We start from the raw sequence: 27,892 nt of genomic DNA on the forward strand, positions 1-27,892 counted from the left end.
CGCTTTGCAAGGATTACCCCAATCCTCCAGAGCACAGCCAAGGGAGATCCCTTTTCACACATCACCCTGAACATCAGAGCCCCCCTGTCCCCAGAGCCCCTCCTTCCTAATACAGCAAGAAAGCAGAACCTTGAGAGCAGTATTGCACATTTTGATATATTTCTAATGATTATTTATCACAAAAACTCCTGTGCTTCTCTGCCTGCTCATTTCTTTGCTGCACAAAAGCTCTCCCAGTGTCTTTATACAGGTGAACCACTTCACTACTACCTGGTCATCACCCAGCCACCCTAACCTGCCACTGTGACCAGTTTTATGCACTTTAAAAGTGCCATTTTTTACTTAAGAGAGTGCACAGCTCAAAACCTTGCTTCCCTTGCACAGGGTTTGGGGCTGGCTGCAGTGTGGTGAGGACTTGACTCACTCATCCCCCTCCCCAGCAAAACTCTCCACAATGGAAAGCAATTTATTAACAAGAGGGCTACAGCAAAAATATAGCCAGGCAAATACAGAAAAAAACCACCCCTGTCAGTAGAATTTATAGAGACATTTTTCGAGGGCCTCAAAGGGATTTCGTTTTGTGTCAGTTTGCTATTCAAATTGTAATTTCAGGGCTGGGTGTGGAGGAGCTTATTTGGCAGCTCAGTGCTGGTGAGGGGCAGGGTGAGGATGCCACAGTCACAGGCAATGGGGGAACAAAGGGGCTCGGCCAGGTCTGTGAGGTGTGAGCATCCATTTGAGAGTTTTCCCCTGAGCTGGGAAACACAAATCACTGAAAAACAGTAAAAAGATGGCAAGAATGTGCCCAGCCTGGTTTTATAAAAATTTCCCTCCAGATCACTTTTGAACAGAGGAGAAAGGAAAAAGATATGAAGAACCTGTTGTGGTGTGGAACCTACGTATATTTTTTGTGAAACCAGAGACTGCATCTTAATATTTTTGGGGTGGTTTTCTTTTTTTTTGGGGGGGGGGGGGGTTGTTGTTTTGTTTTTGTTTTTGCGGGATTTTTTGTGGTTTTTTGGGGTTTTTTTTTTGGAATTTTTTGGGGGTTTTTTTGTTGTTGGTGATGGTGGGTTTTCTTTCTTTTTTTTTGGACAGGGTGTTGTGCATCTTCTTGTGCTGCTTAAGTTAAATTTCTCATTTTAGGCTCTTGAACTGGAGTGATAGAATCAGACAGGGCCGATTCCAAACATCTCATTGTTTTCAGACCTTGCCCAGTGGTTTTTGTGCACGAAACTTTGCTTTGGGCTCTCTAATTTCGGCTGTTTGACTGGAGAATTTTCCCTCCTCAGCAGTCCCGAGCAAGCCTGAAGGTTCCATGGTGAGGCCCCCCTGCTGCTCAGGAGGAACACAGGTCCATGCACACCTCTGGTTAGGCGTAACTCAGCAAATACACCTCCTGAAAGATGAAAAAACCTGCCCTGAGGGCAGCTGAGCCATCCATTGGCAGCAACAGGAAGGGCCCTTGCAGCAGCCCCACTTGGAGAAAACTGCCAGCTTGTTCCTGCACAACTGAAAGCAAAATCAAGGTTTAAGAAGGAGGAAAAAAGCCCAAAATCCCAGCATTGCAAAACAGCAGCTCATTCTGGGCTCACAGCAGCTCGCTATGGAGCAGTTGCAGTAAATAAATCATCATCCCGTTTGGCCCTGGAGCTCAGCTGAAGGCAAAGTGGGAGACACAGCGTTCCTGGGAGCTGTCACGAGGAGCCCTGCCCCATCTTTCCAAGGCTTGCAGGACAAGCTGCAAGAGGCCAAGTGCTAGGCAGAAATTATTTCACGTCCTCCATGCCTCTGCAGCAAAAAAAAAAAAAAAAAAAAAAAAATTTCTTGCCTCGAATCAGCTCTGATTAATTTATTGCGGAGTTTTGGGTTAAAACGTCTCAATTGCTGCTTTGTTCTGGGGAGGACGCTCTTGTTTTTTATGGATATTTATTAGTGCAGCTCGTAGAGAGCTGATTTCATTTCCCATCTCTCTGGGTTTTGGCTCTGAGCAGGGAAGGATGGAGTCATGGGGCTGAAACAAGGCAGACACAGCGAGCAGCACTCGGGGTTTTGTCTCCTCCAGCACGAGGAGCTGCTCAGGACCAGACCCTGCGCTGCTCTCCCCCCACAGCCTGTGAAATAAAATAAATTGGAATGAGTGTGGTTAGCCAGGCAAGGCTGGAACATCACCAGCTGAATCAAAGCTGAGCTAAGACAGGCTGAAAAAAAACAGAGTGCAGGGATGCCTTCAACTCAGGGGCAGAAAGGATCCACACCAAGGTGGATTTTAGCTTTTATTACCAGAATTTTTCTCCTGAGTTCAGAATCATCCCACTGCAATTTCCTGGGCAGAGGAGCTGGGAATGGCCTGGTCCGAACCAGGCTGGTGCTGCTGAGCTTTCTCTGCTCTCATGTGAATAATTGATGGACAATTAATGTAAATAATTTATTCATTCATCCTCACAGGATATCAGGTGATGGTTTCTGCCTGACCAGGACCTGCCAGGTACCAGGAAGCATAAAGATGATTTTCTCCCCTCCCCAGAAAGGGAAATTAACTGTATGGTCACTGTGAGGAAATGCTGTCAATATCTGCCTTCCCAATGCAGCAGGAATGAAAATCCTTGAGCACAATATTGCACATTTTGATGAATTCTCAATCACTATTTAATGTAAGAACTGCTGTGCTTCCCCATCTCCTTGTTTCTTTGCTGCATAGAAAGCTCTCCCAGTGTCTTCATAAACTTGAGCTGAGCAGGCTTGTGAAGAGTCCTGTAAATATATTTTATTGCCTTTCTCTGTCTTTATGCAGATGTGAGTCTGGAGGACAGACTTTTCTACAGCCTTTTTTGCCTAGAGCTCTGGCTTTTGGTTAAAATTGAGTTTTAACATCATCTTTCCACTACCTCGGGAGCCCAAGAGGACCTGGCAACATCTCAGAAAGAAAGGGCTGCAGGAGGATATTGAGGTAGGTGATTAAACTGATTAAACGCAGAGCTCAAGCCTGGTCTCTGAACCAACAGGAATCAGAACCATGCACTAGGAATGAGATGCAGGGCTTTGAAGTCATGGCTAATTAAGCAGGAAAAGGAGGACAATATGGTATCACATCATTTACTCAGAGCAACATGGGTGCTACATGCTGAACTGATGATTATTAAATGAATTCTACAGTAATAGCTGCATAAAAACAGATATGTAAACACTTCATGGCTTCATGCCCCTCACAGGGTGGATGTCTACCTCTGGACACGAATTTTACCATCAAATATTCCCTTCAGACTCTCTCCCATGAACAGCAGCTCTGTGTGTGAGAGGAAGATAATGAGGACAGCATTTTTAATCATTTTTCATTTAATACTGAAAGTATTCAAGTGGTTTCATGTTTGTTTCCTACCCAGGAAGGGTATTCCAGCAAGGAGCCACTGGTTGGATTCCCAAAAAGCTGAGGCTCACAAGAAAGCATTTACAGAGATTATTCTCACAGTCCCTTTCCAAAATCACCTGCCCAGTGACTCCAGGAAGATTTTCCTTGGTTAAATATTTCTGCACCAGGAAAACAGAGCCATAAAAAAAACCCCAAAACTGAGCTTTGTTTCCTTCCCAAGAAGAAGCCTTTAAGTGGAATGGTCATTCTTTTAATCCAGGGCTTGCACAAACATCAGCTTGGATGATATTAGAATTCAGGGGGGGAAAAAATAGGAAAAAAAGGAAAAACAAAAAAAAAAAAAAGGTGATTTCTGGTTGCTGTTCCACAGGGCTCCCTTCCCAAAGAGCAGGAGTTAATTTGAAATATTTGAAATAAGTTTCACCTGTCTGGGTGGGTTGGGCCACATCTCCGTGCACAGGGAGGAATGAATTGAAGCACAAAGCAGAGATCCCCACGTCTCTCACAGACAAATTCCTGAGGGATTTGATTTCCTCCAGTTTTTGCAGGAAAAAATTACCTCTGTTCTCACACAATGAAAGACCCACACGGATCTGAAGCGATTTGGAGATTGGTGGTTTTTTCCCCAGTCAAAGTCAAGAGGAAAATGGAAACTTATTAAAAAACCCCCAAAAAACAGTAGTTTCTCAAATAAATCTTCAGAAAGGATTTCCCCTGGCTGGTGACACTGCCAGGAGGGGAGAGGCATGTCTGAGTGTGCAAAACAAAACAAAACAAACAAACAAAACAAAACAACAAACAAAAAACCCCAAAACCAAACAAAACCAAAAAAACCAAACCAAACCAAAAAACCAAAAAAACCCCAAAAAACCACACATACAAAAACACCCCAAAAACAAAAAACCCAAAATCCCCAAAGAAACCCAAACCGAGACAAAAGCAAAAAAACCACCAAAACAAAAACCCACAAGAAACAAAACAAAAAAAAAACCAAACTCAAAACCAATCAAACAAAAAAACCCCAAAAAACCCTCCAACAAAAAAAAAAAAAAGAAAAAGAAAAAAGTAAATACCCTCATGGACTTTATTACACGTGCCAACAGCGTGTAACATTTCCTATTTGCAACAACAACATTTTACTTTTAGAAACCCAACAGTTTCCTGGAAGGGGGCCGTTCTGTGGGATGTCCAGCTCCATTCTCTGCTGCAGGCACCATCAAGCCAAGCTCTGGCGCTCTGGGTTGAGTCATGGAACATTTTCACTCTAAAACTGAAACCATATACAAGCTACTGCTGAAAGCATTGTCCGATCAGCACTGGAAGATTTTAAATCAGGCTGTGCCTATGAATGGGTGCATGAATGGCCCTTTTGTGGCTCTGCCACTTCCCAGGCACAAAGCCTTTTTAGCAAGCAAAATATTTTGGCCATTCTTATTTTTGCTGTGTGATATACAGCACTGTCCCAAAGCCCTTTGTGAATTTAAAACGCTGTAACTGTGTTTTATTTTCAGAGAGGAATGGTTAAATATAATATTCCCAGATCCCCATGTTCTTGTGTGAAGCCTGTAAGTACTGACAGGGATGCTTTTAATTGGGTATAGGATGGAATTCTGGCAGAATCAGAGCCACTTCAAAAATATCAAGTATTTCACCAAAGAACTTTGCAACCCACAGATGATATCAAGGACTGACTTCAGTGGGATTCCTTCTGCAGAAAGAACTGGATCCTTCAGTCTCAAGCAAGGATGGATTCAGGTCCTGAAAATGTGAAGCAGAATCCTGAGGTCCACCTCGAGCTCTTAATTTTGGCCACTGAAAGGTAAATGCATGTTAACTTTGTTTTTTTGGTGAAGATTTAAATCTAAATTAATGCATCAGTTTGGGACAAGACAAGCTCAGGCATTAAAACACTTTGGTAACTACTACCTTTATTCATAATGTTTAACAAACAAAGACAAATTTGATTTATTTTTTCAAATGCATTTTAATTTTCTTCTTTTTTTTAAAGAAATTGCCATAAGGAAAAAGCTGAAGTATCAAAAATCACAATTTTAAACACTGTGGGTTTCTACAGAAAGTTAAAATAGAGTCAATATCAACCTTAGTAGCACTTTACTCCCAAAAGCTGGAGTGCCACAAGTAAAAGGACGTTTTGCTTTGACTCAGAACCAATCTAAAGTCACACCTGCACCTCAAATAAAGCTGATTTATCCATCCAAGCCTGGCAAATGAAGCTGAGTTATCCATCCAAGCCTGGGGAAAGACTGAGCTCAGCGCATGTCTAGCATCACCCCAGGCCTGGTGCTTGGGAAATGGTTGATCCTGAGCACAACCAGAGGCTGTGAGGATGCAAAAACACATCCACAGTGCCCTCAATTCCCCCATGCGGGTGAGAAAAGCTCCACACAGGGGCTGAACTCAATTTTGGCCACAAATGAGGTGCAGCAGGCACAACAAACAACAAAGTTGCACAACAAAGAACAAAGTTGCAGCTTTGTTCTGTAACAAAAACCCTTCTAGCTGATAACTCATCCCTGGAGGGAGCAGCAGTGTCCCTGTGCCCGGCCCACAGTGGCTACATGTCCTCGAAGAGCTCCTCCGGCCCACACGAGTTCTCCAGGGTTTCCAGATCCCAGTCCGGGCAGCGCTGCCCCGAGGAGGCCGGGCCAGGCCTGGAACAAACAGAGCAATGTCACACAAGGTTGGAAACAAATATCAGTAATTCCAATTCATTTTGGGATTATTCCAGACCTCATCACTCGCTGGGGCAGCAGTGGCAAAGCAGGCTGAGGAAATTCGGTTTGTAAATCGCATAAATTGATACTTTATATATTTGTGGTGGTTTGACATTGACAGGAAACAGGTTTTCTGGGAGGTTGTGGTCAAACCAATGGGTGCTCAGATTTTAATATTGGCACCTGGTTTGACCACTGGGATTTGGATACGCCTCTGAGAACACACAGGAGTTAAAGCAGAGCTGCTGCTCTGGGAGTCTCTCTTGGGACTTGGAGGGAAAGAGGTCGGATCTCCCTCCCCCGTGCTGCTGGGCAGGGCAGGGGCAGCCCTGCCTAGGCCCGGGCCTGGACAGAGATGGGGGTGAGGAGGCCCGTGAGGATGGAAGGGTGGAGCAGCCCCAGGAGACATCGGGCAGCCCCACCCGCCCAGGGGAGAGAGAGGGAGAGCCGGTGTCTGAATGTGATAGCGGCGGCCCAGGAGGAGAAGGGGAGAGCGGCGAGAAGGTGCCCGGCAGGGCAGCGTGGGAGCTCCAGAGCTCCGGACAGGCAGAGTGTGAAATTTCTAATCCTTTTCTTGCATGACTGAGACCTTGCAAATGGTGATCCTCCTGGAGCTGAATGAGAAGAGAGATAAGAGATGAGATAGGAGGGCATGGGCCACGAGGGAGGTGCAGAAGACTCTTGAGTGGAGGGAGAGATGACGGAGTGCCTTTTTGGCTGGACTTTTCTTGTGTCACAGACTGAACCATTTTTTTCCTGTGACACAGAGACTGCACTTAGAGGGAGGCAGTGCCTCGGAGCCAGGAGGGTTCAGTGTGAGGACCCCTCGGCCCCAGGGGGTGAAAAAATGGGGGGGACAGATGTCCCAAAGCAGAGACTGTGCCTTTTTGGAGTGAGACAAGGCATCCTTAAAACACAGCCCTAGAAGCAGCTCTGATCCATGAGCTGTGGTGAGAGCACTGAGCATGGAAGGAAGATGTCACAACGCCAAAAGGATTTTCCGGGCGGTGCTGAGTGACATGGAAGCACATGAGGTTTCAGTTTCCAGGGAAAGACTGTGGTGCGAGAAGGACTCCTCTCCTCTTGATGGACTGAAGTTTGAGTATTCTAAACGGTAGTGCCAGACTGAGAGTTGGTGATTTGGGAGAATGTATTGCATTGGGAATTTGGTGGGGAGGAGATGTATTTGTGAAGTTTTCATTTTCCTTGTGTGTTTTTTTTTCTTTTCCCTTGTAGTTTAGTTATTTTCTTGTAGTTTAGTTAATAAAGTTTTCTTTATTTCTAAGTGGGAGCCTGCTTTGCTTATTCCTGGTCACATCTCACAGCAGACACCAGGGAGAGGGTATTTTCATGGGGGCATCAGCATTGTGCCAGTGTCAAACCATCACAATATTTATATAAAATTCTATATAAAAACAGTTTAGACATTTATACTTATGTAAAATATATGTTAATATTTTTATAATTATAGGCATATTTATATTTATATCTTATACAAATACATACATATTTTTTCATATACCTATAAATAAATAGAATTATAGTTTTATATTATAATTTCTATTACAAGTTGATGAAAATATAGAAATTATATATTTACATTTATATTTATTAATATATTTATTTTCTCATTTTATATAATGATATAAATAATTTATATTTTTATATGTTATATGTAAATATATAAATAGAATATATGTATAGTTTTACATTTATATAAGATTTTATATTGAAAAGAGCTTATAAATTTTTACTTATATATAGCATATATTTATATTCATTATTATACTTTATATTTGGAATTTATATAAATAATTTATATTTTATATAAATATATAATATATCATATTTATGGTTTCATATTTATGAAAAAGTTATATTAAAAGTTATAAATTTTTATTTTTAAAATATAAATACTTATTATATATTTATATTTTTAAATATAATTATTTAATAATATAGTTTGTTTTAATATTTTATACAAATATATAAATAATATATATTTAATATATAACTATATAAAAATAGAATATATTTATATTCATAGTATTATATATATTTAACAATTATATTTAAAAAGATTTTCTAAATCAACCATTAGAGGTTGTTGGAACACCCTGAGAATGACCATTTCACCCCCAATTCCCACATGGAGAGCTGGGCAGAGCAGACCTGATGCAGGAATCATGCTAATCATTTTCCCTATTTCTGCTCTCTCTCCAGGACATGATTCCAGTACAGACAGTTCTGCCCTTGTGCCTTGTGAAGGTGATGTATCCTGTGTTTCCAAAAAACACCAGAAAAGTGGCATATCCAACAGCTTTTGGTACCTACAGGAATTACACTTATATAGGCTGAATCCACAAAAAAAACCCCAAAAAAACCCAGAAAACCCCCAAAAAACAACTGAATCCTGCAGAGAAACCTTTTTTCCTGTGCATTTAGAGGGGATTTATCAATTCCAGGGCTGTGAGTTCCCAGTGATGACGAATTCCAGGGACCAGCATCAGTCCCTGCCTTGAACAGAGGATGTGATCTCCTAAGCTTGGCTCACGATGTGGCTGCAGCTTCACAGGGTTCATGCCCAGGTTTATTACACTGCTGCAATGCTGACAAAAAAAGTGAAAATTTCATGTATTGCCCAGGATGGGAAGAGCTGGAGAGAAGCGGTGGAGAGTTCTACCCTCCAGTGCTGCCCTGTGAGGACTCGGGGAAATGAGGCACACAATGAATTCTTCCTTTTCAGACTGATTCGAGCATCTGCCTTCAGCTGCTCCGTGTGGTACAGTCAGCACTGTTGGTCAAATTAATGAATTTTTCAATTTTCAGAACCAAATTTTTCCGTAACTCCCACCCAGGAATCTCTGGGGAGCTGAAATCTCTATAAAAAATGTCAATTCCAAAGGGGAATGAGCTCCCTAAGACAGCAGGCACTGCAGGGCTCCCACTTGCAGCTGCACAGGCCTCTGGAGGCTCAGGGCTCTGAACATTCTGTGTTTCCTGGCGGTGGGAAATGAGCTCCACTCCATCCCTGTGGTGCTCCATGGCCATCAGCAGAAGCCCTGGAAATGCTGAGTGTTGGATGCTGATCCAGAAGGGTTTCCTCACCACTCCAGCTCTGCAAACCCTTCTAAATTCAAAATATTGCTATATTCAGAGTATGGTAATTACTTTCTCTGACAGTCTAACGAGCTTTCTCTGAGAACTCTTCCAAAACACTCTTCTTCAGGCCTGAATAAATGGTGCCAAGCATCTTTTGTATTCCTTTTGGCACGCAGTGACACCTAAGCAGATATTTGCCTCACCAAAAAGTCACTGGGATTAGCTGTGGAACAGATCTGGGCCCTTCACCAGCGACCTCAGAGCATCCCCCACTGCTCTGGTGGATAGAAATCAACTTATTTAAAAATAAAATACAGGCACCAAGCCCCAGCAGAGGGATTTCAGGTTCAATCACTGAAGGTGTGTTGTCCTTTTACCTCTGTGAGTCCATCCCCAGTGAACCACACAGCGTGGAGCCACCCACCGATCATTTAAATTAATTCTGAAAGGTCTCATTAGCAAATAAATTGGGCTGTGGAGGCCTTTGTGCCACCACGGGATATTTCAGGTATAGTTTTTTTTAATTTTTTTTTTTTTTGAGCATTTGCTCATATATTATTCAGGCAAAAAAAAATTAAAAGTCCTCTGAGACCCCACATTTGTTGTCTGTGAGGTTTCAGCAGTTCCAGAGTTTTCTGATTTAGACAAGGAAGCCTGACAGGGCTTAAGCAACATCAACAACCATTCCCTCCTCATTGGCTAAAACAACAGTTTTCAACACCATCCACAAGAGCACATCCTTAAGCCAAGCCACTGTTGAGTTTTCACATCGCACTGTGAGAACTATTAAGCTTCTGTGTCCTTGTAACAACACGGTCCTCATTGAATCTCCAAAAAGCTGCCTCTGAATGAACCCAGCCCTGAATAAATGTGATGCTCGCAGACAGGAGGCACTGGGCTCTTCACGCCAAGCTCATCAGCAGCTCAGTTCTGCTTTTAGGGCTTGGTGATTCCCACTTGCACAATGCCAGCAGCCTGCTCTGTGCTGTGAAATTATTTTGGGTTTCTCAGGGAGGCTGCATTGCCCTATCCTGACACGTAACTGAGTTAATTTCTGTAAACTGCAGCGAGTTGCACAGCCCCCTCTTGCCAGGAAGCCTGTAAGCAAGGCATTCTCCCCCAAAGTTTATCCCTCTGCTGGATCTCTTTTTGAAGTCTTGCCTTTTGGTAAACTTAAACTCCATTAACACATCTGGAGAACTGCTGACTATAAGAGATCATTTCATATTTCCTGACATTTAGTTCATAAATTAAGGCAGAAGAAGCAGACCCACAGCTGGTGTGAATCACTGCAGCACTAATAATGTCACTGCAGCTCTGCTGACTTACACCAGCTGAGATGCTGGCCCCAAAACTGGAAGAAAGTGGTTTACATGACTTGATATTTCCTTCCAGAGCTGAGCAGGGCTCCTGAGGAGCAGGAGACATGCAAGGCTCTCCTTACAGGAGCTCAGAGCTCACCAAAAACCACTTTATTTTCTGGAATGAGAAGGGTCCCTGCACTTGGCTTTGCCTCCAGAGCCAGCCCAACATGCTGTGGTTATGATTCCACCCGAGCTTTTGTCCTTGAGCAACTCTCATGGGATTTGGAAAGAGAAAAACCATCACAGCAACGTGGATGGAAAGGTTTCCTAAGAAACTTGAGTAATCCAGGATTGTGCCTCTGAACCACTGCATTATTTCCTTAATTTTTTTAGTAATTAAAATAATTGCTTCCAACCCTGAGCTGGCATTTTACCAAGAGAGGGGAATCTCAGCTCTCACCATCTGAGTTTCTCAGTGTGTTCATCCTTCCCCAGCTTGGTTTGGTCCTCTGCTTCATTTGGACATGAATCTTAATAAAATCTGAATACCATGAGTAGATAATAATAGAGGATAAAACCTGATACACACTTTTTTTTCAGTGTCATAAAAATAGGTGTCAGCAGCAGCTCATAGGCAAGGAATTATTACAGAACTAACACAGATATCTCGAATTTTTGAGGCCCCCACTAAAGCTCAGGGGTGCAGCTGAAATCTTGGCCTGGAAGCACCAATGCCCCATGGTGCTCAGAGAAATCCTGTCTGCCCGTGCCTACTGGGAAAAAAGGAAAGTTAACCATAAAAAGAAAAATAAATGCTGTCATGGAGGAGGGGGGGAAAACCTCTCACATGAAGTGATGCACTGAGAACACTCCATGTAGACAGACCTCTTTAAAACAGAATATTAAAAATATGTGTAGGCTAAATGGGAGCTATATGTGATTAAAATTATGATGGTATTCCCCCTCAGAGATATGCTAGAGTCACTATAAGGTAAACTGTAGAGGCATTTTTCTTTTTTAATTCAATGTAGAATGGAAAAAGAAAATAAAATGTTTTACATTTTGGCAGTGGTAAGAGTATTCAGCTTCCAGATATAGTTTTTGCTGGCATTTATTCCTAGAAATGATATGAAAGCAGGCCCATATACTTCAAATTAATCCTGCAAAATGTAAATCCCTCCAAGTCCTGAAGAACTTGCTGGGTACATTCATCTTCATGACTTGAAATTGGAGTTGAGGGATTTTTCCCTAATTTAGTGAAGAAACAGAGATTTTTTTTGCGTGCCTCTGCAGAGAGCAGTGGTGTCAGAGATCATCAGAGCCCAATCCATGCCCGGGCCCAAGACAAATTCATAGAAAGTAGAGAAAAATACTCAGGAAACAGCTGAGTGGAACAATTCCATGCCTGGCATTCCCCTAAGCGCAGTGTGGCAGGCAAGTCCAGTCTCCACTGAGGTCACCAGACAGACAATGACAACAGCACCAATAAAAATAAAAGTAAAAATAAATAATAATTATTATAATAAAATATTGTACTATTTGATTATAATAATTATAAAAATAAACATTATTATTAATATTAATAATAATAAAATAGTATCTTGGTCAATTTCACAGCTAATGAAGAATATTTTCAATGCAGCAATCACAAAATTAATGTTCAACCAGGGAATAAAATGTTCCTTCATCAGCTTTCACCTCTGGCTTGAGGCCAACCTGCACCTGCACCCATCACCACCTCTGCACTGCAGGGCAAGCCTGGAGTTCCCTCAGTGAAACACAACTTAAAGCCAAACTTTCAAACCCAGGATGATTTTAAATTTTGTCTTCAGCTCCTCTGAAGGATGCTCTTCCTCCTCTGGGACTGGAAACCATCAAATGTGGGATGATTTTGTTCGATGCTTGCACAAGTTGCGTGGGGTTTGTTTTAGTTCACACATCCCTGGAATCCTCCAGAGGGAGGAAAGCAAACTTGGAATCCCTCAAAGATCCTATATATCCACACTGACTACAGCAAGAGCAAACAAATATATATCTATATATTGAGAAGATGCTCATATTTATCTCTTAATGACATAACTTTGAATATCTGATCTAATTTCCAGTAATTGGTCTAGATCAGTTCTCAACATTCATATTCATCCACTGCATTCATTTAGTCCTACAAAGCAGAAACTTTTTTAGGGAAACTTCTATCCTTTGAGTTGCAAATTCCCAATGAACTTCAGCTGGCACTGGTGCAGGTCCTTATGTCAAGAGAACATTCTGGTTTAGCAATATAAATACAGCCTTGGATCTTTCCATATGATCAAACACGCTTACAGATGCTCACTAACAAAGATCTACTTAAAAATGTAATAATAGATGTCACTTACAAGGAAAAGGCCTAGACCATGTTTGTTTTAGACAAGTGGCACACATTTCTGTGGCTCATTTCCACTTAAACTCCTTCCTGCTTAAATAAACTACACATGCACTTTGAGGAACACCCCAGCACCACTGCACTCGCTGGGGAAAAACACAAACCTCTCCATCACAGCTACAAAAGCACAGAGCAAAGGGAAAAAACTTGGTTTGTTTGGGAATTTTGTCAAGGCCTTTCATAAATCCAGCGCATTGCAAATCCACTGGCAAATGCTGGGAGACATTTCTCAAAATCATCAAGCACTATTTATATCACATATACATTTACACAACACCAAATCTGGCTAAGCTGTGCCATAATCCTGCTCCAGGCTGCCAGACCCTGGAAATGCAGGGTATCCATAACCTTTTCCTACCTCTCAGGGCGACCACAGAGATCTCAGAGGGCAAATTAAAAAACCCTGGTTTGATTTCTTGTGTCCTGGCGTTCCTCTGCCTGCATCCCTGAAGGGCTGGAGTGTGCAGGGATGGGGTTTTCCACCCCAAAATCTGGTGGCTGCACACGGCAGCCACAACTGAAACAAAGAACAAAAGAGTGTTTAACTGGAGGAAAGCAGGAGCTGGTGTGAAAAGGAGTCTGAGCTTGCAGAGCCTCCCTGAAGCACAGGCCCACCCTCTGCACTGCCTGGTGAAGGGTGGAACCATCCCCTCCACAAATTAACAACATTCAAAGTGTTCTGAATGAACACAAAATGCACCAGTTCAGCATCTGTGCAATGAAAATTTCCCCTCTCAGCACCAGACTGGGGTGCTGTGATTTAGGAGTGTTGTGGTTTGACACGGGTGGCATTTGGGGAAGTAATATCAAAAGTTTTTGTATTATTAATAGTTCGTGGAATTGTTAAAAAATTGGATATGTTTTTGTGAAAGATATATGTTAAATGACAAAAAAAACCCCCTTGGTTTGTTTTTTTTTTTTTTTTTTTTTTTTTTTTTTTTTTTTTTTTTTTTTTTTTTTGTTTTGTTTTTGGGTTTTTTGTTGTTTGTTTGTTTGTTTTCCTGGGGTGTTGGTTGGTTTTTCATTGATTATTGGGTAAAAGAGGGAATGTTGTGGGGTTGGTCTTGTTTCAGGAAATTTTAAAATTAAAAAGATCTTAAATTTCCAAACCAAAACCACTACAAGGAGAATCCATGGACTCTTTTAAAACCTCCCACAACAGAATTAAGCACATTCCTCCTCCCTGCTGAACAATTTGTGCACACACACCTGGGCACCACGAGGAGCCCATTTCTGCCCAGATCACCTATTTTGCACAGATCTGCTCAGCAGGTTTGGGATCGTTCACTTTAATCAGCTTATTGCAGAAAATCACTTTGGATCAGTGGAGCATTTGGATGTGCCACTCCTGTAGGTGTTTTCTAATGACAGCATGCACTCAGAAACACAGAGCAGCGGCGAGCTCTTAATAAATCTGGGAGCAGAATTCAATTTACAACCTAAGGCAGAGCAGATGAAGTGCAGCGGGGTTTTTTCCCCCCTCTAACAGGTCTCTATTGAATATAAAATTGGTTTTAGATCTCAGAAGTGTGCTTTCCTCTCTGCTGCTGCCTCTTAACTCCCATCCAGCCTCTCCCTGTGTTCCTGCTGACCCCTCCCCAGCCACCGAGCTGAATCCATTCATACTTTTCTGAAATGAGATCAAAGCTTTGATAATGAAGATCAAACAATCGCCTGCAGTGACACCTGTGAGAGCTGAAACCTGTTCAAACACACAGGAAAGGAAAGGAAAAACTAAAAATAATTAAAAAAAAAAACAACCAAACAATAAAAATAAGGGGACAGAGTGTATTTAGACCAAACACACAAGCTCATTACTTGCTGGGTAAATGCTGCTAAAGAGTCTGGAGATTGAGATTTTTAAGAAAGGTTGCACCATCTCCAAATAAACAACAAAACCCCAGCAAAACAAGAGGATGGGTTTTTCCTTTGTGTGTTTCCTTGGTGAAAATTGCCATAAAATGAGGGGTTTTCTTCTTCATGAGCCACTCTGCTTTTTATTCCTGTAAATGGCCAGAATCACAGAAAGCAGTGAGAGCCCAGCTGGGATGGCAATCAGCCCTAAAGGTGGAGAGGAGAGGAGCCCAGGAGGGGCACCAGGCTCTGCATCCATGAGCCACCTTTTGGGAAAGGAACCAAGGAGCTATGAGACACAAACCAAAAAAGCGACATTTTAAACAGGAATTTCTCATTTCCACCTCTCCAAAGATCAAGGCACAGCTTCAGGGAGCCCATGCACCTCATGTCCCCTCTACCAGATGCTCCTTCTCAGGCCCCAGGTTTTCAGAGACACTGAATGAGGACATTAAGAACAGGTTTGGGATAAAATTCAGGCATTCCAGGGTGAGCTGTGAGGCTCCTCAGGAGCATTAACCCACAAAGGAAGGTGTGACACTGGTGTCCCAAAGCCACCATGCCCTGCCAGCCTGCTCAGCACCTGCATGGACACCTGCAGGTTCCGTCTCACACATTGCAAAAATCACTCAGCAATTTTGGGTCACTTTGGGGTGGAATCAGCACCTCCCAGTGAGGAGGAAAGAGGCTGTGTCAGGCTCAAAAAATAAATAACAGGAAATTAAGGGATGACCCACCAGCTGTCCACAATGTGGGAACAGCCGTCCTTGAGTCAGCCCAGCTCTGCCCGGGCTGCTTTTGGTGTGTTCAGCAACTGGAGTGAATTTCTCTGTCGTGGCCCTGTGTCCTCTCAAGGCCAGGGGAACCTCCCAGAGCCCTGAAGACACCCCACACAAAATGCGCAGGAACAGAAAAACCACAGCAGAATGCAACGAAAATGTGACAAAATTCATTAGATATCGCTGTGCAGTAATTTTCTATACACAGCTGCCCCAACTCCAGCCCAAGCCAGATTTTTACCTTCAGCTCTGACATATTAGCACAAACCTAAAGCACGTCCAGAAAATTTTCTTGTGCTGCTGTGTTTCAAAGCAGCATCCAAACCACAAACATTACACAGTTTTAATCCACAGAGAGCCTTGAAAAAGGTCCCAGTGCTGCACCACCACTGAAAAATTTAAATAGTTTGCCTTTCTGTTGAGTTTCAGCACAGTGCTGTAAAGGAATTTTTCATCTGACATTAAAAGCATTAGGAGAAAAGGGAACACCATGCAACTGGGACTTTATTAGGAGAAGGCAGATGTCAATCAGAGGAGAATAATCATGGTTCACATATTAAATAGGTGCTTCTGACTGGGTAAAACAACCCAGAAATAGCACTGCAAATGGAGTTGAAGCTGGATCTTGAGGCACTGGGAGCAGGTCCTCTCAGTGGGAGCCCACGTGGTTTTTATCCACCCTGTGGCACTGGCAAAAAGGGGGAGAATAATGCACATTTTTCAAGTGCACCTCCTCCTCTGATGTCTCAATTGTTTTCTTTCCAGAGGAAAATAAATCAGAATCAATAGTCAGTCCATGGCCCACAAGCACAGGGAAGACACTGCCTGCTGTTAATGGAGATTGTGACAGACTGAGCATCCTGAAGCCTGATTCTGTCCGAAATGGGCACCTTTGCACAGGACAGGGAGGAGAGGAAGGTGAAAGAGCAAGACACAGGAATTCCCATCTAAAAGAGCAGATCCAAATAAAATAAACTAAAAATCTGGGATAAAGTCTCATGTTCAGAGTAGGCAGTTAAAATAGTACAGAATGATGCAAAAACAAAATTAAAATTTAAAGTTGTTCAAAGAGCCTTTTTAGAATTAATTTTAAAGCATTATTATAAATAAAAATGGTTGTTTCAAAAGTTTCCCAATAAATCTGGCAGACCAAAGACATTTCTGGTATCATTAGGGGGGGAAAAATTCAGAACTTAGTCTGAAGCACAGGTTTTCAGTATGAGCTCAGCTTAACTTGGTACATAACCAACATCACTTTTAAAACAATTTACCAGCCAGGTTTCCAATCCTTCCTACATGTCCATCCTCAGTATTACTAATTGTAATGAAATATTCTGGCAAGCATAACAGAAGCTCATTCTAAACCTGGTGGGACCCAACAGGAGCCATTTCAGACAAGGTTTGGTGCTGCCAAAATTCAAGTTTCAAGCCCAACATAATTCTTTGGAGCCCACACTTTCCCTGTCCTAGAAGGAGAAGAATGAGCTGTTTTCTGGTGGGAATGCAAGGAAAGAGATTTCAACTGCAGAACACCACAATGCTCCATAAACCACCAATAAAATTATAAATGTGAGGAATAAGTTTGATATTGCTGGTGAAAAAATATGACAGGGACCTCGAGGCCCTTGGTGGGGTGAGGGAAGTTTCAGTGGTGATGTTTCTGATTTCTGCATTTACAGAAAGGAGGCTGCTCAAACCTCAACTCCTCCTGCCCTTCCCTCTCAACATTTTAAGGATCAGGTGCCTTTAACTGACTCTTGATAACAGCAGCAGCTCAACAGGCAGGAGAAAAGATAAAAAGGTGAAAACCCCTCTTATTTGTTTGCTAAAGCTGTACAAAGCCAGAGCAGCAAGCAGGGCTCATGCTCCCAGGCAGAACTGATGCAGTGACGTGCTTCTCTTCCTCTGAGCATCCCAGACCTGATCCCAGCATTACAAAAATCAGCAGGTTCAGGAGGTTTGGAAGTGGACTGGGGGCTTATCAAAACCACACAGTTCTTTCTCCCCAAGGCTTTAAGCAGCAGAAAATCAAGAAAGGGAAACGCCCCCTGTAAGATTTCTCTATTGCTGCTTTCAAAAATGAGAGGGGGCGAAAACAGCACAGGGGGAATGAAAAATGGGATAGCATAAGCATCCAGGACAATCCTTTTGAAGTTTGGATCAAAAAAAAAAAACCACCCAAAAAAAAGGAATGAAGCCTCAGGGGCAAGGGAAGGGAAGTTGCTGCTTTACCACATGGAGTCATTCATCTTGAGCACTTCTGTGCATCCATTACGTGTCAGAAATCACAAATTAGGCAACAGGAGGGTGATAAAAACAGACATTCCTAGAAAACATTCCCAGCAGATGATGCTTAATTCAAAGGAGTGGGTTTTTTTCCTTCCAGCATTTGCCTGAAAAGACAAAAACTCCAGCGAAACTGTCTCTGATGGCCAGTGCAGATCGATACGAGGCGAGCAGCTGGAATTAAATCAATAAAGGGAATAATGAACCTGAAGACACTTCTCCTCAAACAGAAAGCCCAGATGACTCAAATTCCCTCACAGACACTGTCCTGCCTCACCAGGGCTGACTGTTCTCCACACAGCTCCAAGCTGAGGGGCCACGGTGCTGCTGAAAATGCCTCAATGGTGATTAAATTAATTAATTAAAGTAATACCTGCAGAACGATCAAAAATTTAAGTTTTACAAAGCTGCGTGTAGGAGAGGAAGATGTGGGACTGCTGGGGACCTTGCAGAGCAATCCAAATTTGGACAAAAATCCCATTTCTGGAGAGGCTGTTGCTGGCAGGGTGAAGGGGTCACAGCACACCTCACAATGTTCCCTGGCCTTGGTCAGGGTGTGACTGAGCTGCCCATCCCAAAGCAGTGCCAAAAACACCCAATCTCCCATTGAACAAGTGGTGCACCTCATTTATTGTGCCACCCTCACTGCCTTGGTGCCAAACCCCAATTTCTGCCCTGACAGGAGCAGCAGCACAGCAGCTCCCAAGCTGGAGCCCTGCCAGGGGCAGCACAGGCAGCTTTTGGGGCAGGAATGGGTTTTTTGAGGAGTTAAGCACGCCCCACTCCTGCAGAGCCCCCAGGGGGTGATGCATTGCTGCCCTTGCCAAAGGTGAGCTCCCTAAATGGAGAAGTGAGCTCCAGAGTCTGCTGAGCTGGTGTGTTCACAAGCGCTGCTTTGTGCAACGGGGAATGAAGAGTGGGAAAAAAGGAAAGGAAAAGGAAAAAATTCAATGTGGAAGTAAGAATGCTGTGGCATGATCCTGGCTGGATACCAAGTGCCCGCCAAAGCTGCCCCAATCCTCACCTGAGGAGGGCAAGGACACTGGTGAGCTCTGCTCCTTCTTCTCCAGGGCTTGGACTCCTCGCACTCCTTCCCCGCCCCGGTGTGGGTCCCTTCCATGGGGTCAGCCCTTCAGGAATTCCCCCCGTGTGCAATTCCTGAGCTCACAGCATTGCCAGGACCCTGCTCCAGCCCGGGCTCCTCTCCCTCCTGCCAGGACCCTGCTCCTGCCCGGGCTCACAGCCTCCCCCAGGGACCCCCTGCCCCACAGCGGGGCCCTGCAGTGGGGTCTGAGCCCCCCAGCACCAAGAGGAACCACACGGAGAGTGCTGGAGAGGCTGCTGTTACTGCAAAAAGCACAAAGAAATAAAACATGACGTGTTCATGGCTGTTTTGCAAGGCCAGATTATCCCACCTCCACAGGAAACCCAAGGAAATAACCATGGCCCATAGACCCCTGAGCTTGTCCCTTAAATGACAGATACTCAGGGAGTTGTGTAGCACCAAAGGTGCTCCAGAGCCTGGAAATCTGATTTTATCTGAAACTGGAGGCTATTGAGGAGGTGTTCTTGGAATAATCTCTGTCTGTGAAGCTCTGCACATAAATATATACACACAATTATGTAGAGGCAGCAGGGGGATTGCCTGGCTGTGCTCTTCAGCCAAATCAAAGGCACACATTTAAATATACATCCTCGCTAATTCTAAGAAACATTGAGAAACTGGAGCTTTGGGCACACAAAGCAATGACCTAATTGCACTCATCCCCACACAGCATTTTTCCTACTCCCAGCAGATAAAACGCTTCAGCAACCCCCGCTGCCCTTCCTGAAATTTGTTGTGCAATGTTCCTGTCACCAGCGCAGCTCTGCTCTGCCTTAGATGTGACTGTTCCACAGGGAAAACCACACACGCGGCCAGGGAGCCACTGCGGCTCCCTCCAGCTTCCATCATACACTTTTGGGAAGAGAGAGGAAAAATAAAAGGCTTCCAGAATGGAATGGTATGTCCAGCATAAGCCTTGCATCCAATATTAATGAATATTCACATGTTCGTGAATATTCATATATTAATATATTGCAACACACTCCACCTGAAATTCATATATATTAATATACATTATTATATATATTATATATTACTATATATATTACTATATTGCAGCATATTCCATCTGAAATTCATATATATTAATATATATTATTATATATATTGGATATAATATATTATTATATATACTAATATATTAATATATTGCAACACACTCCACCTGAAATTCATATATACCTCTATATATATTATATTATATTATATTATATTATATTATATTATATTATATTATATTATATTATATTATATTATATGACATGACATGACATGACATGACATGACATGACATGACATTATATTACAGTATATTACAGTATATTACATTATATTAATATTCATACAATAATATATTGCAACATACCCGACCTGAAATTCAGATTACTTTCCCCTTTGCACCTGAGTTTTTAAAGGTGTCCTCCTGTCCTCCCCAGCACAGGAAAACATATTTATATTTCCCTTTTTAAGACACACTAGCCACACAGCTGGGTTTTGGGGTTTGTCTGACACTTGGTAGAAAGACAGGCATTCAGTTTGTATGTTTGCCAGGCAAAATAGAAAGCACCAATTTAAATAAAGCTTTAAGTATGAAGGTTAAGTATTAAGCAGCAATTTAAATTTGCTTTTGAAGAGGTTTTGCCAGCGAGGGGAACAGAAGAGTCCTGGGACAGGACAGTGTGAATTTCCAGCTTTTCCAGTTTCTGCCCCTCAGCTGAACTCCTGTTTCTGGGTGAATACACTAAAAACAGTCCAGGGGTAAATATTAAACCAGTAACAGCAAGGTGAAAAAGAGCATTTTCCCAGACAATCCTTTTCTTAAAGATAATTGTTTCTGTTCATTGATCGTTTAGGCCTGAATTTCGGAATTTCTGACAGAAACCCACTATAGGAATCCCTTAAAACCAAAAGATCCAACATGCCTTTCTCTCTATGCTTGGGTGTCAAAGGGGTATTTAATGAATATTAATTCCTCTGATCTGGACAGCCATGACTTCAAGTTTAATGGAAATTTCCAACAAGTCTACAGTTCCCTCCACAAAAGACATGGAAAAATACCTTCACATACATTTATCACAGCAATTCATGCTTACATGCTATTTTTCAACTCAAACAGTTAATTTTAGAACAGAGAGGAGTGTATCTTGCCTTCTGTCGAGATAAACACTGTGACACACAGTGCACAGAAAATAATCCAAAACGACAGAATTGATTTTGGAAAACGAGCACTTGCTAATACAGCTAATGATGAGTAATTCCAGGTTGGGATTTACCAGATTTGATCTGAACCATGAACTATTTCTTTGTCTACAGCTCTGTGGAATAATACTTTAATGAGACTGTGGCAGATTTCCCCCACCAAAAAAAAAAAAAAAAAAGAAAAAAACACCACAAAAAACAAAACAAAAAAAAAGCCACACAAAAACCCAACATCCCTCCCCGCCAAAAACCCAAAAAGCCCCCAAAACCAACAAAGAAACAAAAAATAAAACCCAAAAAAACCAAAACAAAAATAAAGAAAAAACCCCAAAACAACAACAACAACAAAAAAAGAAAAACAAAAAAGAACTAAAAGCAAAGCAAAAAAACCCCGCAAAACAAAATGAAAAATCCCCAAAACCCCAAAAAAGATAAAAACACCAAACAAACCCAAAAACCAACCCATATTCTAACGACATAACTATTTCCTCAGAGCAACCTACAGAGTCTCATTGCATTGATGGCATGGTAATCAATGCCTGTTTTTAATTGAGGGAATTATCGCTGAAATAAAGACAGATTGTCCTCATAGCTTGCTTGGATTGATTAATTTTCCATAAAGGCATTGTGATGGTTTTATTTCTTACTTCAAAATAAGAAATAAAAGCCTGATTTGGGTTTTTTTTGCCCAATTCCTGCCTTGCCCCAGTGTCCTCCCCTTTGATGCTGCTTTCCACATCACAGTCCTCGAACAGCTGAGCCAGGATTACAAAGCCCAGGCTCTGCCAAGAGTGTGAGAGCCCAGCGTGAAGAAGCAGCTCAGGGATCCAAGTTCCTGTTGCCTAATCAGTCCTTTCACCCTGGCCAGGAGGCAGTCCTGCCTCTGCTGTGGTTTTGCAAAAAAAACCAAAAAACAAAAAAAAAAAAAAAGAAAAAATCCAACCAAAACCCCATGAATTATATGGCAGCACAATGAACTGTCAACTACTGACCCAATCTGCAATGCTGGGAATCAAATCCCAAAGAATGCAAGTGATCAAAGGGGAGTCGTAGGTTGCAAATTTTATTGCTGTGTTTTTACTGGAACAGAGTTTATTCCTCCTAAAATCTTCTGCATTAACACAATGCACAGTCTGAAGCTGTTTAAACAGGACCTCATTCCACAATTCCACATTTCAGGGAAATTAGCCAAGTAATAAGACAACGCATTTTCTTTAGGGTATTAGGAAAAAAAAATTAGGAAAAGTTTTGAAAATTTAACTCCTGTCCCCAAAGCCTTAAACTCTGGCAATCAACTACAGAGCATATATTTTCCTAGACAATGAAAAGTATTTGTAATGCGATTTTACAATTAAACGAATGAAAGCTGCTGCAGGATCTGTGAGGGATTGTCAAACCACTGCGAGGAATTCACTTCCACGACAAACCCACCATTAAATCTCTTGTGCATTCAGCCACGAGGCGTTAGGGAAGAAACAACATCTCACACAAGAAGAACCCCCTGGCTGGGGAGATGGTGACTCAGTTTGACTCCAGGAGGGAAAGGTGAGGGCAGTAAATCAGCCAAGGGGCTGCACGTGGCACGGGGCACACGAGGACTCTGCGAGCAGCGCTCGGCTCTCGTTGCTGCTTTCCGCCCTGCATCCCGTGGGTGCATTGTTAAAGGCCCTGGAAGCAGGAAAGGCACAAACTCGTGCCTGGCTTGGCAGGAGTGATGCTGGAATGGATGAATTTATGGAATTTTGCTGCTGCCATCAGACACAGCTTTTTTTTTGTTTCTCTTTCATAGAAGGCACTTGAGAAAGGAAAGAATCTCTGGGCGCTTTCCAGCAGAGCTGAGTCTCAGGAGGGGCTCAGGCAAGACCAAGCCATGGCTGCAGAGCAGCTTCCCCTGGTAACTGTGACTAGGCTGAGCCCTCCAGCATCTCTCCAAGCAATGCTCCTGTCCTGGGGGGAGGGATGGAAAAATACCTGTTCTGGGGAAACCAAAACAGAATAGCAACCCAGCTGGGTTTTTTCCCTTTCGCTTCTATGTTTCTTTGTTTTGTTGTTTTGGGTTTTTTCCCCCCTGTTTTTTTTTGTCATGGAAAGACCAAATTTTTTCCTCTTTTTCTTCTCATTTATTTACTTTATTACACTTGTGTGTTGTCAGTGGGGTCCCTCACACTAACAGGTCTCCAACTTCTGAGCCTTTTATTACAGCACTCGCTTCAAGTCAAGACTTTTTCCCAGTAATTCTGCAAAACAGGATCTTGTGCATTGAAGAAAAAATAAAAAAGAAATTACTTTGGATGGAATCTCATTCTGCTAGTCCTGACTTGACTATCACAATGCTGCTGAAAGAAACACTCCTGGTAGCAGGAACCTGTAGAGGTTCAAAGAGGTAAAAGCAGTGGGTGTAACACCATAAAGAGCTGCAAACCATGGAATATTTGGGGTTGGGGGGGGATGTCTGGAGATGATCTGGTGCATGCCACAGGAAGGTGCCCAGCTGGGGCTGGGATGGCTCCACACAGGGACACTCCAGGCCCTCCCTGGGCAGCTGTTCCAGGGCTCTGCTGTCCCTCCATGCACACAAGTTCTCCCTCCTGCTGCCCTGCCCCTCGCTGCCCTTTCTTTGATGGCCGCTGCTGCTGCTGCTGGCACTGGCAGCACCGAGCAGAGCCCGGCCCGTGCTCTGGCAGCCCCTGCTGATGTTGGGGGGCATTGATGGCATCCCTGGCAGTGTTCCCTTCTGCAGCCTGCCCAGCACACAGATGCTGCACAGCCCAGATCACCCAGGAGCTGGAAATCTGACCCCACAGCAGGTCGCTGCCTCAGATATGGCTAAAAATCTGAATAATCAATTAAACAGAATGCTCAGATTCAAAGAAACAAGCAGCCTGCTTTGCAGAATGTGCTCTCCTGCAGAGATGCTGTGGTTGCAAGTGGAGAATTCCTGTAGCACAAACCCTCCCTGCACAGGAGCTCTGCACTGGGAACGCTGCAGGGCTCCTCTCCACAGCCCAAGGATGAGCTCTCCCATCACAGCAGGTCACTCCAGCTGAAACTGCTCCTCAGTGTGGCTGGGGACATCCCTCAGCAAAATAAGCGTCCCTTGATAATGGTTGCCTTGGTATCCTTAATGAAATCCCACCTTGCAGCACGTTCAGCTCATCTCAGGACATAAAAGCCTGATTGCAAGAGGCACGGGGAAAATGAGGTGATGCCAGTGGAAAACATGCCTTTCATCCATAGAAATAACTCCTGAGAAAACAAGGTGCTCAACAAGGAGTCAGGATGCCCTGACAGCAAAGAGCAATTCGCCAGAATTCAGTGCACATCTATCTGTACATAGATCTAGGATTGCACTGGCATTCCTGCATGCACAAAATAATTAATTTTTCCATTTTTCACTGGTTTTCCAGAGTACAGAATTAGATGCGGGGTCTTTATTTACCTTCTAAAGGACTGTGAAGAGAAACAAGCTCTGTGGAGTTTCTCAAACTGATCTATTTCCCCAGAACTCCTCCTCATTATTAGCATTTCTGCAGCACACTATTAAATTCAGCCAGAGATGCTGCTTCATTTTTTCCTCTGGAAACACTATTTTGCAAGCCAAGAAATATAACTGACAATTCCTTAATATACTGCCCAAAAGTTCTTTCTCATTTCAAGTCATCTTCCCTAATCCCGTTTCTCATATTACATCCTCTGCTCCGCGCTGATACTCTTCAAGCCTTATCAAATGTTTCCCTTTGTTGTCCTGCAGCCAGCCTGTATGTGTTTAACCTGAACCCATCCCTCATAAATCCGGGCTCCAAATTCCTTTCCTGTGCACGGAGTGAGTTGTTCCCTCCATCCCTGAAGCTGTCAGTGCCCACTGCTAACGAGACCTCAGCATCCCCAGCGACAGGAGACCTCTGCTGATTGGGCTGAAATTGGGTTGGTCCTCACTGCTGTCAAATCAGCATTCCAAATTCATGCCCAATTTGCTGTCAGTTACTACTTTTTGTAAGTCCCTTTTGGCGTTGCTGCTTTCCAAGGTTCCCCTCACCCTCAGGAATCCGTGGCTTGGATTATTTCTCCCTCGATAATAACCTATAATAATTCCCCGGTGCTAATTAATGTTTCCAAAATGCTTTTACAGTGGCAAGAGCTGTATAAATATTAAGTGTCCTTATCTGTGATGGGGAAACGTGGCCCATTCCTGTTGTCACATAAACTTCACATCAACACACTCTGTGCATGGCCCTCGGTCATGGGCACTTGATTTCCAACAAAGCCCTGCTGACTGGATGCAATAATGGGAAATATTTATGTGTGGGCTGTGTACACACAAGAGCTGGGCCCTGCCATGTGGGTGTTGCACACACAAAACACGGCCCGAGCCACTCTGCTGTTTATGAATTGAATGTAAACAGAAACTCAGAACATTTTGCAGCTTTGCCTGTGTATTTTACACCCATTTTTTTGCTGTATAAACACTGTCTCACTGAGTTATTGGCTGCCCAGCAAGCCCTGGTGCAGGGGGATTGTTCAATACTGAATGAAACGAAGTGTGGTGAGCTCAGGCAGCTTGGCTATTAATCATTCAGGAAAACAAAACTAGCACAAAAGCCCTTATTTCCTACATTTGACTCTGCCGAGTGCCACTCCCAACGCTCCGTCCCACACAGGAGTGGAACACGTTTGTGCACACTTTAACCCCTTGGGTTTCTGTCCCAGAGCACCAGCACAAGGGGACCATGAGCACGGGGCACACAGAGGAAGGAAACCAGCCCGGATAATTGGTTAAAGCAGGCATTACATAGGTTGGCAAGGTTTATTCTTCCAAAAGGCCACATTCTTGGATCTGGTCCAATAAATCACTCACTGCAGAACTCCTCAGAACTCTGAGGAGTTATCCAGAGATATGGAAGTTAAATCTCTGTGTTTACATGTTTGTTTTTCGTTATGATCAGCACAATCAGCATCTACCAGGATTCACCTACCACTTAACCCAGTTTGTTTTTTTTAAATGCACCAACCTGGACTCAGGAAATTCTGTGATAAATTCCCTGCAAGCATTGCCCCAGAGCAGTGGAGATGGGAGATCTTCACTCCTCCCTGTCCTGTTTTCCAACAAGCCTGTTCACTACGAGGCATTTCCCCATATTCCCTCTTTATCTGAAACTAGAGTCCCTCTACAAACATCACACCAAAGCAGAAGATTGATCTCCTAAAGACCTTAAAAAAGCCATTCCATCCAAGCACCCGATGCTTCTGCATGGCATTTGCTGAGCTCTCAGAGGTGATGCTGAGCTCCTGGTGCAAGGTGAGTTTCCACTCTCCCCTTCCACAGGTGGAGGAGGGCACACTCTGCAGGTTTCCCAAACCAAAAAGCCAGCAGGTTGTTGACTTTGGAGATGGTTTGGGCAGCACAGCACACAGCCAAAGCACCCGTCATGCTACCACAAGACCAGGAAAAAAAAAAAAAAAAAAAAAAGAAAGTTAGAAAGTTGTGTTTGCCTCCCTTATAAAACAGAGAACAGAGCCCTTAACCTCGTATAAAATGTCTAGACTCTGGATAAACAGTCACCAGTGCCGGTGCTGCTGCTGGTTACTGAGTTACCACGGGGACAGGGCTGCAGACTGATGCCAGGCGTGCTCGGGGACGAGGAGCAGCTCTGAGAGAAGCCCTGGGATAATCTTTGCCCAGGGACCATCCGCACGGATGCACTCACACCCAGCCTGCAGGTGATCTCAGCACAGATTCCCTTGGGCATTTCTCACCTCTGAGGGGCAGCTGGAGCACCGCGAGGGTTTGCATCACCTCTGTCACTACTGCTCTTTTATCTCTGGTTTTTAACACCAAGCTCCTCGGCAGCAGGATGCAAAGGCAATAGTTCAGGACAGAATTCCTGATTTCCTTCACAGAAACAAGGGAAACTTAGGTGAACCCACAAAATGTAAAGTGCACATTTTACTGGATGCAGGCAGCCAATTTCAGGAGTGCAGTGTGCTCTGTTGTAGTTCCAGTCTATTGCCTTGATTGCACAAATTCAATTTGCTCCATTTTCTACACACTGATACAATGCTTGTCGTAGACTATTACCCTCCATTAGTTTGCTTCACGTTTTGTTTCCTGGCACTGTGTAGATAAACTAATAGAGTGCTGCTTTGGAAAGAAATGCTTCCTGTATTCACATGATTACCCAAACAAAAAAGCAGTTGTTATTCCCATTGCTATTCCGAGTAAAACACAACCAGAAAGACAACGAGGTTGGTGTGCAAGGGATTTTTGTCAGAGACACATTGGTGGTGACTCCAGCAAACAGCCATTTTAGAAAGGTGAAAATGCCACATAAAACAAATGTTCCTATCATCAGTGATTACCTTCCCAGGTGTTTCAGCACTGGGGGAAATATTTATTAAAAAAAAAAAATTAAAAATCCGGCCTTAACATGAAAGAACATCACCTGTTGCTGTTTCCACAAGCAGCAGGTTTGAAAGACCTAGAAACTGGGACAGCCTTAAAGGAATTTTCCAGGATTTCATCCAGGAATGCCTTTTCTCTGGCTGAAAATCATCTGGGCTCCTTGCTGAGCAATCTTTAATCAAATTGTCTGTGACAGAGAGAAATATTAAGAAGAAAACTAAGGGGGAAAAAAAATCAGGCCTGTTTCCACCAGGGACCTAAGCAGTAGCCTGAATTGAGGTTTAAAGACAGAAAAACTGGACAAATGCACTATTTCAACCTCATATTCCAAGTTAC

At 43.3% G+C, this 27,892-nt stretch overlaps 1 protein-coding gene across 4 annotated transcripts in view; it reads right to left on the reverse strand.

The window, feature by feature from the left end:
* Nucleotides 1–5,276: 5,276 nt before the first annotated feature.
* Nucleotides 5,277–27,892, reverse strand: part of XRCC4 (X-ray repair cross complementing 4) — a 144,117-nt gene continuing 121,501 nt past the window's right edge. For 3 of the 4 annotated variants that reach the window (XM_064735761.1, XM_064735759.1, XM_064735760.1), the window contains exon 8: nucleotides 5,390–6,042. In XM_064735761.1, the coding sequence (XP_064591831.1) occupies nucleotides 5,946–6,042 (97 nt within the window). In that variant the 3' untranslated portion in view covers nucleotides 5,390–5,945. Of the gene's footprint in view, nucleotides 6,043–27,892 lie in introns of all 4 variants that reach the window. The other variant, XM_064735758.1, reaches the window with a different exon arrangement.

This window comes from Zonotrichia leucophrys, chromosome Z, assembly GCF_028769735.1.
Source record: "Zonotrichia leucophrys gambelii isolate GWCS_2022_RI chromosome Z, RI_Zleu_2.0, whole genome shotgun sequence".
NCBI classification, from domain to species: domain Eukaryota; kingdom Metazoa; phylum Chordata; class Aves; order Passeriformes; family Passerellidae; genus Zonotrichia; species Zonotrichia leucophrys.